The sequence below is a fragment of the Dipodomys spectabilis genome, unplaced genomic scaffold, assembly GCF_019054845.1.
Source record: "Dipodomys spectabilis isolate Male_0828 unplaced genomic scaffold, ASM1905484v1 ptg000024l, whole genome shotgun sequence".
In the NCBI taxonomy this organism is placed as follows: Eukaryota; Metazoa; Chordata; class Mammalia; order Rodentia; family Heteromyidae; genus Dipodomys; species Dipodomys spectabilis.
In genome coordinates, this window is record NW_024870701.1 from 23,628,319 (window position 1) to 23,644,230 (window position 15,912).

At 42.8% G+C, this 15,912-nt stretch overlaps 1 protein-coding gene across 3 annotated transcripts in view; it reads left to right on the top strand.

The window, feature by feature from the left end:
- Slc14a1 (solute carrier family 14 member 1 (Kidd blood group)) overlaps positions 1-11,595 on the top strand; it is a 37,118-nt gene extending 25,523 nt beyond the window's left edge. For all 3 annotated transcript variants that reach the window (XM_042675020.1, XM_042675021.1, XM_042675022.1), the window contains 6 exons: positions 1,773-1,901; positions 4,080-4,272; positions 5,182-5,329; positions 5,563-5,697; positions 8,979-9,028; positions 10,292-11,595. In XM_042675020.1, the coding sequence (XP_042530954.1) occupies positions 1,773-1,901; positions 4,080-4,272; positions 5,182-5,329; positions 5,563-5,697; positions 8,979-9,028; positions 10,292-10,465 (829 nt within the window). In that variant the 3' untranslated portion in view covers positions 10,466-11,595. The remainder of the gene's footprint in view (positions 1-1,772; positions 1,902-4,079; positions 4,273-5,181; positions 5,330-5,562; positions 5,698-8,978; positions 9,029-10,291) is intronic.
- Positions 11,596-15,912: the final 4,317 nt, after the last annotated feature.

A 15,912-nucleotide genomic window follows, 5' to 3' on the forward strand; every position in this document is an offset into this window, starting at 1 on the left:
GACAATAAACACGAAATCATGTCACTCTCCCGTCTATAATCCCTCAAATGCTCCTGCAGAATTTGAATTCTTTAACTCCCTTCATGGCCCCTCTTCTCATTTTTCCAATGGTATCTCACTCAGAAAAGTCCTCGAAGCCCAGCCATCCCCATTCACCACTCTTGGGGTCCAGGAGTCCCCAGAGTCCCCCCAGCTCTGCATATGGACAGGGATGGAAAGTCTTAACAATTTTATAGTAACCCCTTTATATCTTGTTCCCGTGATCAGTTTATCTAACTCATTCTTCATGGACAATTCAAAAGTTAGCTCAGCTTCTGAAGATAGGAATACCCACAAATTGTAGGACTATGCCATTCCAAATAGTCCTTCATTGTTTTCCTTCAATGAAACACCAACCTCATCTCTGGGGCAGGTATTATTGACAAGATAAGTCATAGTTACATGTGCTAGTTTTCAAAGCTCCTTTATTTTCCCTGGTCCTAAAAGACCCTATTCAAATGATAAGACCATTTGAGGTGAATACATGTCTTCTGGAGGTTTTAACTGGGGCATTCCACAACCTGTGGACGCTGCCATTCATTTCCCATGGACCAAACTCAAGCCCCAAATCCCCAAGCCTACTGTTGAGAGGACAAGACTTTGCACAGCTCTCACTGTCATTATGTGCAGTCCCAATTTCCGGTTACAATCATATAAATTATATTGACTCCCACATTCCCTGAACGGGAAGTCTCACCCCTAATGTTTTCAAGCCGATGAATGCATGTGATGTCATCTTATCTCTTCTACTGGTGCCTCTGAGGCCAGTTAGAAACAAGCCAAGAAACTCTTATACCCACTCCTGCCAGCTCCCACCAGTCCCTGTCATCTGACCACCAGCTGCAGCCCTTCCCCTCAGGCCCTGAGTTTGACTTCATCCACTTTCTTCATCATCTTTATCCATGCCCAGTGTCTCTGCAAACATGGCCCTTGAGTTCCTGGCTCTTGGGAAGCACAGACTATGCCCTTCACAGTGCCACACATTGTCAACTCTCAGAGCCCTGGGAGAGCTGGGGCTGCTTGTCAGCCTGGTCTTATTCTATGGGTTGTCTGCTTCCCAATTAGGAAATGGAGGTCATCATAGCCAGAGTGCAAGCCTACCCATAGGATAATCTTCAGAAGCAAAGTTAAATACAAGCAGAGGGGGTTCAAAAAAATCCCATATGCTAAACATTCATATAATTGAATGGTGATACTTTACCAAGTTTTTTTTAAGTAGTTTTTTTTTCTTTACAACAACTTGGAAATGTGTGTTTAGAGAACAAAATGCAAGCAAAGGACCACAAAGCTGTACGCTAAGGTATTATGAAAAGGAATTTCCCATTTTAGGAATCGTACATCTCTTACCAAAGGAATCAGATTTAGGAGACTTCCATATGTCAAAACTTCTATTCTCAGAGGCCCTTCATGTTTTAAAATAAGTCATAAGAACTGTATGCAGGAAAGTATAAAGGAATGCCTTTCTTGTTCCCTTATCAGTCTCTGTAGAGCTGTCCTTGGCTCTGACACCTGGGGAGGGCATTATTTTAAGTGCCCATCTGTGCTTTTATCTATACATATTGTACTTGATTTGGGTATTGATATTCATATGATGCACTTGATAGGAAATGCATAACTAAATATAATTGTGTTTTCTAAATATGAGTGTGATTGAGACCTTACAGGTATAATTTATGTGCAAGTCTAACCCAAGTCCACCTGAACACTGTCTGTGCTATGCCTTTTCCCCACAGGTCAGCCATAGCAGCTGGACTACAAGGCTACAATGCCACCTTGGTGGGCATTCTTATGGCTGTCTTCTCAGACAAGGGTGACTATTTCTGGTGGCTGCTATTCCCCGTGTCTGTTATGTCCATGACATGGTAAGTTGTACTTAGTTTTCAAAATGCCTTTAAAAAGTTGTGGAGGAAGGAAGAAATGAGGAGTTGGTTATTTTGTGAACTAAAAAGTGTTCTGTGAATGGATGGGAACTGTGCAACAATGAGAATGTATTGTGTCAATGAATGACAACTTAAACCAGTTAAGTGAAAAATTGTAGGTTATGTACTTTGGTATGATTTAAAAATGAATTGAAAATGTTTGATTTCTGTTATCCCTACTAGAAAAGAAACAATCCCTTAAAAAGGTGTCTGTTTCCTTACAGCCAGTTTAAGTGATTTGGCCTTGTGATAGATTCTCCTACATGTATACCAACACTGTCCCCTCATCCAGAAGAACTCAGAGTCTTAACTACATACTGATACAGGTGCAACCACAGCCTATACCCACATTACCATCAAGATGGATGGAATTACTCTCATCTGCTATCTAGATGACAAAACTATTGAATCTCCCCAGGTCATCCTAAGTAGTGTTCACACTTGAACATGATGAGGACTTATTAAGACAGATAGATGGCTGCCTCCCCAGAGGTTCTGATCAAGTCCACTGGGTAGAGCCTGAGAATTGGTATTCTAACAGTGCCCAGATGATGCTGATATGGCTGGTTTAGGAAGTCCACTTAAGAATCACCACAAGGGCTGGGAAGGTGGCTCAGTGGTAGAGCGCTTGCCTTGCATGCTCGAGGCCCTGGGTTCGATTCCTCAGCACCACATAAGCAAAAAGAAAAAAGCCAGAAGTGGTGCTGTGGCTCAAGTGGTAGAGCGCTAGTCTTGAGCTGAAGAGCTGAGGGACAGTGCCCAAGCCCAGAGTTCAGGCCCCATGACCAGACCCCAAAAAAAAAAAAAAAAAAAAAGGAATCACCATGAGTATAGACCCCATTCAAATAATTTCCTAATGGGATGTAAAGTTTTATAAAGCACACCTTAAAAAAAAACCTGAATCCTTCAAACTATTTTCTATGTTGACATCATCTTAAATTGTTTTTTCTTTCTAGAAGCAAACATTTTTGTCTCCCATATTTAGAATATATAACTCTAAAAGGCACATGAGTAAAACATATAGCCCATTACAGACAGGGTCTGTAGGAGGGTCCATGAACACCCTGGCTGCACGCACATTGTAGCTGCATGCACAGGTATGTGGAGGGCCTGTCAACAGCATCATAACCAACAAGATAACCAACAAGGGCAGAGGTCATGGCAAGCTGAGTGTTTACCATAGCTCCCACAAGTAGGAAATCTATTCTGCTCTTAAACAATGACTTCTTGATTGGGTAAATAAAAGAATAACACAAGAGGCCCAAGCATGTAAACCAATCCTACCTTTGCAGACCAAGGAACTGAGGATGAGTGTTTTACCTGAAGTTACAAAGTTTATCCACAGATCCAAGATATAAGCTCTATGTAAACTCTACGCTGCTCCTCCATGCCATGCACCTACAGCCTGCCTTGAGCAATTTGTCCCAAAAACGTAGATACAAATAGGAAAGACATGTGGAATTATATATGCCAAACTCAGAATCTTGGTTATCTGGTGTAGGGGAGAGGGATTATGATCATATAGTGTTACACAAAACACTTTAATTATATTTTATCAAGTACTTCATTTTTTTCAGTCTTTGTTGTTGGTGGTGTGGTCATGGGGTTTGAACTTGGGGCCTGGGCACTGACCCTGAGGGGTTTTGCTCAAGACTAGCATTCTACCACTTTGAGCCACAGTGCCATTTCCTGTTTTCTGGTGGTTAATTGGAGATAAGAGTCTCTCAAACTTTCCTGCCCTGGCTGGGTTTGAACCACGATCCTCAGGTCTCAGTCTCCTGAGTAGCTAGGATTACAGGCATGAACCACCAGTGCCCTTTTTTTTGTTTTTGTTTTTGTTTTTGTTTCCATCTCTCTATGTAATTTGCTCTGAGAAGCCCCAGAATTTTCTTTTCAAAATCCAAGTATATTAACAGTTGGTTTTTAAACTGTATTTTGGAATTACTATCTCTATGATAAAACTGATTCTACACTTTCATTCTGTGGGAGGTTTGTCCACAGAGTTCATCAGGGGCCTAATTGACAGATGAAACAAAACCCCTCCATGGTGTAGAGTGATTCATTTGGTCAATCTGCCTTCTTGTCAACACATGAGGATTCCTCTATTCTGTTCCTTTTTAGCCCAGTTTTCTCAAGTGCATTGTGCTCTGTGTTCAGCAAGTGGGATCTTCCCGTCTTCACGCTTCCTTTCAACATGGCACTATCGATGTATCTTGCAGCCACAGGACATTATAATCCATTCTTCCCAAGCAAATTGTTCACACCTGTAACCTCGGTCCCCAATATCACCTGGTCTGAGCTCAGTGCCCTGGAGGTAAGATACACTGTCTTCTCATATTTGCTCCGCCTCTGGGAGTCACACGTTCTGCTGGTTCATTGCCCATAGGTTTGAGAGATTTCTAGATTCTCAGCTGTCTGGTGGCCTATCTGTCTTCATCCTGTCATTCCTGTTCTACCCCAGAACTGGGAGAGTTTTTGTTTTGTTTCTAAATGACTATTTGGTCAAAGTCAAACTCCTTCCTTTCTTTTCTAAATGCTAGCAGTACCAAGTCCATCAGAAGTCAGATACTGTCTTGTGAGCTTGACCCTTGTTTGGGCAGGTGTGATGGGGCCTCCTGCCTAAGTTAAGTCTAGGCCTGATCTGCTTCCACCAGTCAAAATAGTTGGATGCTTACTCTTTGAGTTCATCACAGAACATCTCTGAGCTATGCTCTTTTGGGGCCAGGCAACTAGAGTATGTGTAATAGTCCAAGGCTCTCAAGCATTCCTAAGCATCAGAACTACCTGGGAAAAAATTTTAATGGTCAAACTGGATCTATCTCAGACCCTATATAATTTATAATCCCTGGAGATGGGGCCTGGGAACCTAAATTAACAAGTATACCAAATTATGGTGCAAGCCAAGAATATGAGAATCACTGTACCATGTATCTCTTCATAGGAAGTTATGGAGACAGTACAAACTTTCAAAAACCTGGTGAGCCCCCATCAAATTCCAGCTCTTCCTCCTTGTGTTTGCAGCACAAATCTGCCAGAGATTTCTTTTACATAGTTGTTGGTGTTGTTTCGCCTTCGTTTGAGATTTTGTGAGATAAGGTCTCACTAGGTAGCCCAGACTAGCGTTGAACTCACTACCCTTCTGCCTCAGCCTGCCTAGTGCTGAGATTATAGAGGTGTGCAAGCATGCCTGGCAGGGGTCTCATTTTTGTACTTGCTTTTGCAGCTTTTGAAGTCACTTCCTGTGGGGGTTGGTCAGATATATGGCTGCGATAATCCATGGACAGGGAGCATTTTCTTATGTGCCATTCTGCTGTCATCCCCACTCATGTGTCTGCATGCTGCCATTGGATCATTGCTGGGGGTAGTGGCAGGTAAGCACAGACTCATTGCCAAATACTGATGATCTCTTCCACTCAGACATGGTCTCAGGTATCTTCTATGCTCCAGACATTTCTTGAGGCCTCTGCTTCTAGGGACCAGTGGGAGCTCTCAAGATACTTCCCCTAAACTCCACAACCTCCCCCAGACACATTGCCACTTGTCATGGACACTTCTGCCATTTGTTCAACGCTCTGATCACTTCTATCTTTATCTTGTCAAGCAGGACTCAGCCTTGCATCTCCATTTGAGAACATCTACTCTGGACTCTGGGGTTTTAACAGTTCTCTCGCTTGCATTGCAATTGGAGGAATGTTCGTAGCACTGACCTGGCAAGCCCACCTCCTGGCTCTTGCCTGTGGTGAGTATCTCACAAATGGAGTTTGGGAAGAATCCCACAAATGGAGTTTGGGAAGAATCCCACAAATGGAGTTTGGGAAGAATCCCACAAATGGAGTTTGGGAAGAATCCCACAAATGGAGTTTGGGGAAGTTTGTTCATGTCAGTGGGGTTGAAATCAAAGACAAGCAGAAGTGGGGGTCGGGGGGAGACCATATGAACAATTAGAGCTGGAATTCTAGTTTAGTTTACTAAGAAAGTGCCTGCCCAAAGCAAGTGATGTTCTCCTTCTCTGAGAGTACTAAAGCCATCTTTACTCACCTTCTTGGTTATTGTGACCATGGGGAGGTGGCATTGAGTCCTATTAGCCATTCTATATTCTATATATTTGGCGGGGGGAGAGGGGGTGATACATTTGACTTGTCCTGTATTCATGCTTGCTATTGAATCCTAAACACTAAAAAGAAGTAACTCAAGCTAAATAGAGAACCATGTTTCTGAGGAAGCATTAGGATTACATGATCCATCCAGCTGTCTCAAACTGGAGTGTGTAACAGTTTCACCTAGAGTGCTTGTTAAAACACAGATCATTGGAGCTCATGCTAGGTCTGATCCAGTATTAGAGGCAGGGGAGAATTTGCATCTCTAACAAGTTCCTCTAGTGTTGCTGACCTAAAGACCTCATGTTGAGACCACATGTTATTAATTCTTTCTCATCCCCAGCATTCTAGCTAGACCCTGCTGTAAGGTATATTAAGTAGGTAGGTTTCATTCAGTAGCCAATGAAGAGAGCACCATGTGCTATTCAGGCAGGAAAAGAAGTTTATTTCCTGAACTGCTGCCCGCCCCTCCATGCATGGTGGAGAGGCGTGGTCAAAAAGGGAGACCCACCCCCAGGCCAGGACTTATCTAGGCCAGAGATAGGAAGAGGTATGACCAGGTAGGGGAAAAGGTGTGGCCACATTGGATATGGATGTGACCTCAGGGCCTGGGACCCTCCAGTGGTCAGTTGGGAGGCCTGACCAGAGGCAGCCCAGGATGTAACCTAGGGAAAGGTGACTGCTTCCAGATGTGCCAGTTACCTAGGTAACACAGATACTGGGTAGAAAATTAGCCAAGAGGTAGGAAGGTGTCTGTACAGGGCCTGCATGGTCCAGGGCAGACCTTACACCTGCCTACAGAGCTGGAAGAAAATCTAGAGACCTCCAGTCCATCTTCTCATTGTACTGTTGGGTATCTTGAGTGTACAAAGATTAAAGGAAGTCCTGAAGAGAATTTTGACTGGGAGTAAAACCTCCAGAACTATCATACTACCCTAAGCTAGTTGTGTGTGGTAGTCTTCAGGCCCTTCTGGCAACCCCTTAGGTTAAAACAGACCTTAAGATATTTGAATCTGAAAATTGCCTGAATATCTCAAGCTGTTTAGAAAGGGAAGACAATTTTCCCACCCACAGCCTCTGGCATCCCCATTGAGAACAAATAAAAGCATTTAAGGTAATGGAAAGGGAGTGACACTTTCTTAGAGACAAAAAGGTGTAAGGACAGTGGTATGTGGAAAATTGTAACTAATCTGATGGAAATACATCTCCAGTCCCCCTCATATCTAATCCCTAACAACTACATAGTCATTCAGATGATGGAACTTGCCACAGACACACACACTGTGGAATTCTTACCCAAGATGGAAAACAGACAGAACCAATGGTTTAGACGGCTCTGTTCCACTTTGACCTACACTATAACAAGGCTAACAGAACTCAGGTTGCTGTATGTGGCCATTTAGTACCCACCCCCCCGCCGTGTGTGTGTGTGTGTGTGTGTGTGTGTGTGTGTGTGTGTGTGTGTGTGTGTGTGTGTGTGTGTGTGTATTAGTACTGGGCTTAAAGGGACAAAACACTCTCACTTAGCTATTGCCTCTTGAGGCTGGTGTTCTACCACTTGAGCTATACCTCTACTTCTGGCTTTTTGATGGTTAATTGATGATAAAAGTCTCTCAGATTTGTCTGCCCAGACTAGCTTTTAACTGAGATCCTCAGATCTCAGTCTCCTGAGTAGAAACAAGCCACTGGCATCCAGTGGTACAGTTTTTCACATTCCTTTTCTACCAATCCTTGTGATTACATTAGGACCATTCACAGCATCCTCTGTAGCAAGAAATTCACCTATCCTACTACTTTGTGCAAGTTTCTTTACATATATGCCTAGAAATCAAACTGATAGCTCAAAGAGAATGCCACTTTTAATTCCCAGAGATGCCAAGTTATCCCCAAGGGGTGCTATCCATTCTCAGCGTTGCTAACAGTGTGGGAGGGTGCTCATTCAATCTTGCTGGGTCCTATCAGACTTTGTAATGTCTGCATGTGGGGGGGGGGGGCGGGGTTGTACAGCAAGTCACACATGTAAAATGCCACAGCAAATTTCCTCTTGTCCACACAACACCAACACTGTCAAATAACCTGGTCTGCGAAGGCAAATAACTAACAGAGAGTTATTCTTTTATTCATTCCAACTGTCTATATCAGAAAGGACTTAGGGAACTGATGGCACATGGCAGAGCTGCCTCTCCAGTCTCTGGATCAGAACCTGTGAAGCCAGGGCATGTCTGGAAGCAGTAAACACATTTCTGCATCTCATCAGTGGCTGCGTTGTCAGAGTAGGACTTATATATAGCAATCCATTTCGCAAGGTTGTTGTCTATGAAGAGTTGAGATCCAGTCTCTTTCTAGGATATTTTCTCTTCACCAGCTAGCAAGAACACTTTCAGGGAATCAATCACCTATACACTGACATCTCGTGTGGAAGAACACTCCCTCATGTAAGGTTTTCCCAGTGCTCCTTAGCTAGCCATCTACCAAGGTCAGTAAGAGTTTGACACTTACTGTGGAGAGAAACACAACTTAGACTTGGAGATCACTCCGAAACAGCATGACAGTATAAAACATAAAAGTGCACCTTAGAAGTGCCGTGGGCGTTTAAAAGGAAAAATGGCCATAAGATCTCATGAGCTTAGGTTAGGGCAGTATAGCAGCAGAGCTGGTACTCAAGAGAGCGAGGCAGAGTGTGGCTGATGAGTGAATGAGCTGGATCTTAAAATGATTTAAATTGATGACATCAAGGAGGGAAATTCTTTCCAGCACTAGCCGTGAGTACCCTTCTGCTCAGAGTGGTTTCTCAAGAACATCATGAAAGGGATGAACTCACAGATGCTATTTCTGGAAATACTTGAGCAAGACTCTGTCTCCAAAAAAAAAAAAAAGAGTACATTTGACAAACATGATTCCTTTTTTTTTTTTTTTTTTGTAGCCCTGTTCACTGCCTACCTTGGAGCCAGCATGACACACCTAATGGCTATGGTAAGTTTGCTTCTGTTTATCACTCAGCATGATTGATCAGCTGTCAGTGACAAGGAAAACTCTCTCAAAGGCCATCTGGCAGCATCTAATGGCATGACCTATGGTTGTAAATCCCTCCGCGCTTCTGCTAGGCTCTGTGCTGTGAGTGGGTTGAAGTAGTCCCTGGCTCTCTCAGCAGCTCACAAAGATCTGGGAAGGTCTACATAGAGACACAGCATCCCTATGATGAGAAACCAATGATCCATTACAGGCATTCATGATAGAGGAATACATCAGAGCATTGTGGAGCCCTTCACATTCTCAGAAAGAAAGTTCACAGCACTAATCCATGGGCCAGAACTAGACAAGCAGCACAACAGAGTCACCTAAAAAGATTTTGAGCAGGGTGCTGTAGCTCACACCTGTAGTCCTAGCTACTCAGGAGGCTGAGATCTGAGGATTGTGGCTCAAAGCCAGCCCAGGCAGGAAAGTCCATGTGACTCTTTTCTCTAATTAACCACCAGAAGTAGAGCTGTGGCTCAAAGTGGTAGAGCACTAGCCTTGAGCCCAAAAGCACAGGGACAGCATCCAGGCCCTAAGTTCAAGCCTCAACTATGACTAAAAAAAAAAAAAGATTTTGGAAATGATAGATCCTTAGGCCCTGTTCTTTACTGTGCTCACAGAATAGCTCTTGTATGATGTGTGTGTGTGTGTGCACCCACGTGTGTGTATACCACATGTGTGTCTATGTGTGTGTGTTTAATTCACCTACATGAGTGTGATATGCAATCATGTAATCATGCTTGGGTACCCTAAACCCCATTATACCCCATGGGGTTCATACACAGAATCAGAGTCATGCAATCAAGCAACTTGAAGTCTATCTACAACAAGTAGAGGCCTAGATTTAGACTGAGTAGCAGTCAGACAGATCTCCCTGGGATTGACTTATCAGAGAAGGCCTTGTGGATTTAAGTGGTCCAGGAGCCATTAGTAGTTTGCTAAATGTCATCTCTATGCTGAGTGTCATCTTCCACATCTAGTGTGCTACGTCTGAATGTATGAGGAGAAAGAGTCGCACAAAGTAGAGATGTAACTAAGCATCACAAAAGATGAAAACATTTCAAGTGCAAAAATGCTCTTAAATTAGGACTCTGTGGGCATAAGTAGAATCCAAAGCAATGCCCCCAAATGACTCTTCTCCATGGGTGAAAGTTCAGAGTGGTACTTGGTACAGATTTGTGTTCAGATGGGCTCTCAACAGTTTTGTCTTTTCTTCCCCAGGCCAGGTTGCCAGCTTGTACCTGGTCCTTCTGTTTGGCTACACTGTTATTCCTCTTGCTGACCACGAAAAACCCCAACATCTACAGAATGCCACTCAGCAAAGTCACTTATCCTGAAGAGAACCGAATCTTCTACCTCCAAGTCAAGAAAAGGATGGTTGAAAGTCCTCTGTAAGAGCAATCCCACCCTCAGCCATGGTCACAGGTCATTTCTAACAATAGCTCCAACTGACTTCTGGGGGCCCAGCCACTCTTGTTCTGCACCAGGAACAATTTTCATACTAAAGACCAGCGATCTTTTTCTTTTGCCCACTGCTTGCTTTTCCTTTAGACTTCAGGAATATCCTTGCACATCTGGAAGCCACATCCAGATGATGTGCTCTAGTATGGAATCTTAAGCCCCAGTGGGGTGTGGCACTGAGACTGTAATGTATTTATAGAGCCAAAGGGCTCTGTCAGAAAAAGGAAATGAAAGTAGAATAATCCTTGATATTTATTCATATTCTTGATGTTTAGTTGGCCAGAAGATGTTAACAGTATTAAAAGTTAAGCTCTGTAAACCAACTAAACCTTACGGAATGCACAGTCACAAAAGCAAAGTCAATCCAGACTTCTCAGATATGCTGTTTGTCTTTTTTAAAAGTTAGTGTGGGTTACACATTGCAGCTGTGGTCTACGTGGTGTGAGGGATGAGGCTGACTCAAGGCTTAAGCAACTTGAAGCTATTGGAGCTCTGCAGCAGACTAGCCCCCATGCTAGTATGTGTTTGTGCACATGCATGTGCATGTGTGTACACATACATGCACATGCATGTGATTGTGTTTCAGGAAGATGGTTGGTTTTGTTTCTGGCTGGCAAACTGCAGGAGGGAGAAAAGGATTTATTTCTATCAATATTGTTCTGTATTGCCACTTCTCTTGGAAATTGCAATGGAATTTTTTGGTAGAATTCTTTTTTTTTTAACAAGAAAAGAATTGTTTACAGTGAGATAAGATAAGAAAGGTTCTCGGCTTAACCAGTTCTTAGATATTAAAGAAACTTTACATATTTATAAAATATTCCACAGTTATTTTGACTTAAATCCCTATGTTGATTTTGTAAATGCCATCAACACAGAATCATGCTTAGCCTCTAGAGCCCTTTGAAATCACATTTTTTGTTGTTGTTATTTTGAGGATGTCTTATAAACACTGCTAAAGTTAGGTTGCTCATAGTTACAACTTTCAGAAGTTGTTGAATATCTTCTTTCTTTCTTTCTTTCTTTCTCTCTCTCTCTCTTTCTCTCTCTCTCTTTCTTTCTCTCTTTCTTTCTTTCTCTCTCTCTCTTTCTTTCTTTCTCTTTCTTTCTTTCTTTCTTTCTTTCTTTCTTTTTTTCTTTCTTTCTTTCTTTCTTTCTTTCTTTCTTTCTTTCTTTCTTTCTTTCTTTCTTTTTTGCCAGCCCCAGGGCTTGAGCTCAAGGCCCAGGCACCGTCCCTGAGCTTCTTTTGCGCAAGGCTAGCACTCTACCACTCGAGCCACAGTGCCACTTTTGGCTTTTTCTGTTTCTGTGTTTCTGTGGTATTGAAGAATCAAACCCAGAGCTTCATACAAGCACTCCACCACGAAGCTATATTCCCAGTCTGAATTTCTTTTTTAAAACACAGCTGGGCATTGATAGCTCATGCTCGTCATCCTAACAACTCAGGAGGTTAAGATCTGAGCACTGCAGTTCAAAGCCAGCCCAGGAGCCGGGTGCCAGAGGCTCATGCCTGTAATTCTACCCTGGAGACTGAGATCTGAAGATCACGGTTCAAAGCCAGCCCAGGCAGAAAAGTCCACGAGACTCTTATCTCCATTTAACCACAAGAAAACTAGAAGTGCCGCTGTGGCTCAAGTGGTAGAGCACTTACTATGAGCTGAAGAGCTGAGGGACAGTACCCAGGTCCAGAATTCAAGTCCTATGACTGACCACAAAAAAAAAAAAAAAAAAAAAAAGCCAGCCCAGGCAGTGAAGTCCAGGAGACTTTTATCTCCAATTAACTACCAAAAAGATGGAAGTAGAGCTATGGCTCAAGTGGTAGAGGCCTAGCCTTGACCAAAAAGCTCGGAGTCAGCATACAGCCTGAGTTCAAGGCCAGGACTGGCACAAATATATACACACACATACAAAAGTTATTATTTTTCACACTCAGTATGCTCTCTCAGACTAGTAGTATTAACACAACCACAAGGAAATACTGACAAGAAATTGTCCCGTTTTCCTTTTTCTTTTCCTTAGCATGACCAAACACACTAAGAGGGCAATGGGTAGCTATTGTCATTCACCTCAATTTACTCAATTAAATTTACTCAATTTACTCCTGCAGCCTAGAAAAGTGAAACTTAAAAATCCTAAAGATTGGGGCTGGGAAGGTGGCTCAGTGATAGAGCGCATGCCTTGCATGCCAGAGGCCCTGGGTTCGATTCCTCAGTACCACATAAGCAAAAAGAAAAAAGCCGGAAGTGGCGCTGTGGCTCAAATGGTAGAGCGCTAGCCTTGAGCTGAAGAGCTGAGGGACAGTGCCCAGGCCCAGAGTTCAGGACCCATGACCGGACCCAAAAAAAAAAAATCCTAAAGATTTTTCCTGCTGGGTATGGTGGTACACACCTTTAATCCTGGGACAGGAAACTAAGCCAGGAAGATCACTGAGTTTCAGGCCAGTCTGGGCTACATAGTAACATCTGATCTACCAAAAAGCACTCTTCCAGTGCTCTGTGTACAATATACAGTTTGCTGAATGGAGAAACAGAAATGAAAGTGTTTGCTAATCAACAAATACTTCAGGGAGAAGTCCACTTCTTCCTTTTCTTAAGAAAACAAGCAAATGCTGTTCCAAATCAAACCAGCGATCAAAAACCTTTTGAAATCATGAATTTACAATTGTCATTCATTTGTGGTATTCCTATAGAAAAAAAATGGAATTATCAAAACTTGAAATCGTCCTTGCTAGGGAATTTGTGAACTAAATATGAGTTAGAGAGAACTAGGTACCAGTGTCTTGCACCTACAATCCTAGCTATTCAGGAAGCTAAAGGCTGTGGTTTGAAGGCAGCCTAGCAGACAAATCTGAGAGACTCTTATCTCCCATTAGCTAGAGAAAAGCTACAATTGGAAGTGTGACTCAAGTGCTAACCTTGAGCAGAAAAGCCAAGCAAGGAGTGTAAAGCCCTACATTCAAGCCCCAGTACCAGCACCAAAAAAAATAAATAAGTTGGGGTGACAAAAAAGCAAGTATAACCAAAGCTCCCAGGAGTGAAGCATCTGGACCATAACTGACTGAACCAAGGCCTCGAAACTGTACCCCTGTCTACCTTAGTCTTCTGAACAGAGCCCTGATTTGTTAATGGTGGCATCTTTGAAATAAGGTAAATAAAATGCAGCATTCAGCAGCATAAGAGGAGTCATGATAGTACTAAAAAGCCAGGGCAGGGATCGTGACGATACTAAGAAGCCATGGCAAGAAACTGCTAGACAAACTCACCTAAAAAGAAGAATTTAGGATAGGAGGTAGTTTGTGGGCAGCCAATTCTATTCTGAGTGGTGGGCCTGGTGCCTACTTTTTTTTTTTTTTTTTTTTTTTGCTGACAACCAGATATTTCGTTTCTTTATTCTGCTTCTGTATTTTGCTTGGCTTGCAAAACATAGGAGAGTTGGAAAGATTTCATTTGTATGACTCCTCCCCGCATTTGGGGGTATAAAAACTCCGCTTGTTGCTATTCTGGGCTGCTTCTGGGTTCTGGAGACCTAGGAGTAGTCCTGGCCGGTTATAATTGGCTATTGACAAATTTCCTTTCACTACTAAATTTCCTTATAATCAGGATTAGGTTTTTGAGTCGGTGGTCTGTATCCTGGGGATTTTTCAACTCATTACATCTTCTCACCTGCACTTATATGATCTGCACATAGGGATGCTTTTAAGCTTGTATATTGTCTTATTTAAATGATACTAATTTCCTCAAGCTATTTTTTTACTAAGTTCTAATAAGAATTCTTAGAGAGTATTCATTTATATGTATATGTGTGTATATATACACATACTTTTACTGTTCTCTGTATAACATTCTTACATATGCATATGAATAAATTATACTCATAGCTCAATCTCCTGTCGTGTGTCTTTTATAGTTATTGTGGATGGGAACAACCACATGTGTACATGTGTATCACTTACATCCCATGTGCTAGAATCTTAGTGCTTTCTTATGCATGGCACTAACCCTAGATCGGTAGCTGAGCAAACTTTATTCAATTTCAGCGTGACAGGCCCCTCCCCTTGGGTATCGTCCCAACTTCCATTGTTCTTTGGGATCAGAATGAGCTGCAGCTACTCAGGACACCTTCCTATAACCATGGGGTTGACAACCAGCTCTTTTTAAGCATTCCTGGGGGTCCTGAATACCTTTACAAGGGCAATCCCAGAGGTCAGCTTTCTGGTACAAGCCACCACTCAGAATGTTATGTCCTGAAGTTGAAGCCCTCGTGTCATACTATCTCTGTTACCACAAGCACGTCTCTTCTACCTGCTTTCACCTTGGTTAGAATACTTGGGAAAACAAAAAACAAAACCATGGTGAGAATGGAAATGTACTTCAACAAGTCTCAGTCTTGAATCTCAAAGAAGCCCAAACAGGAAGCAAATCCTACCACAGGATTTCCCCCACAGAAGTGTCCTCTGTCCCAATCATGTCTCTTCTACCTACTGTTTCAAGATAAACTTACCAGCATGATCTAACTTTCATCTGAGAGAAGAAGAAAATAATAAGCCAGGTTGTAAAATCGGAGACACTATATACATACTTTCATGAGCTACAGGTGGCTTCTTTTTTGCTCTCTAAGAAACAGAAGACAATGTGTCAGTAAAACAGGGCATGCATGCCAGTTAGAATCCTTTGAGCTGTGTAACAGGATGCCTGCTTGAAAGTGTTTAAGCAAGACGAATGACATTCTGAAAAGCAGGAAGTCAGAGGTTTGGTGCAGCTGCACCACAGTGTCATCAAGGGTGCAATCTCTTCTACCCTCTACATCATCCTTAGCACCCACAGGAGGCTCCACTTCCATCCTTGGACTTGTCTCATAACCCCCACGTGTCTGCCCTCATCATGACATCAAAACAGCACCAAGAAGAGGACAATCAAAGTTGCCAGACAGTTATAACCATATTCTCCCTCCCTTCTCTTTGTCTCTCTCTCCCCCTCCCTCCCTCCCACCCTCCTTCTCCTTTTCTTCCCTCCTCATTCTCCTTTTCCTTTTTTTTTATTGTGAAAATACTATACAGAGGGGTTACAATTACATGGGTAAGATAATGAGTACATTTCTTATCAAGCATTGTAGCCTCCTCCTTTGTTTCCCCTTCCCATCCCTTCCCAGCCTCCCCCCAGCCCCCATCTCCTTTTCCTTTTTAATAAGGAAAGAAATCTTTCCCAAGTTTTTTTTTATTTGGGGTCCGGTCGTGGGGCCTGAACTCTGGGCCTGGGCACTGTCCCTCAGCTCTTCAGCTCAAAGCTTGTGCTCTACCACTTGAGCCACAACATCACGTCTGGCTTTTTTCTTTTTGCTTATGTGGTGCTGAGGAATTGAACCCAGGGCCTCATGCATGCAAGGCA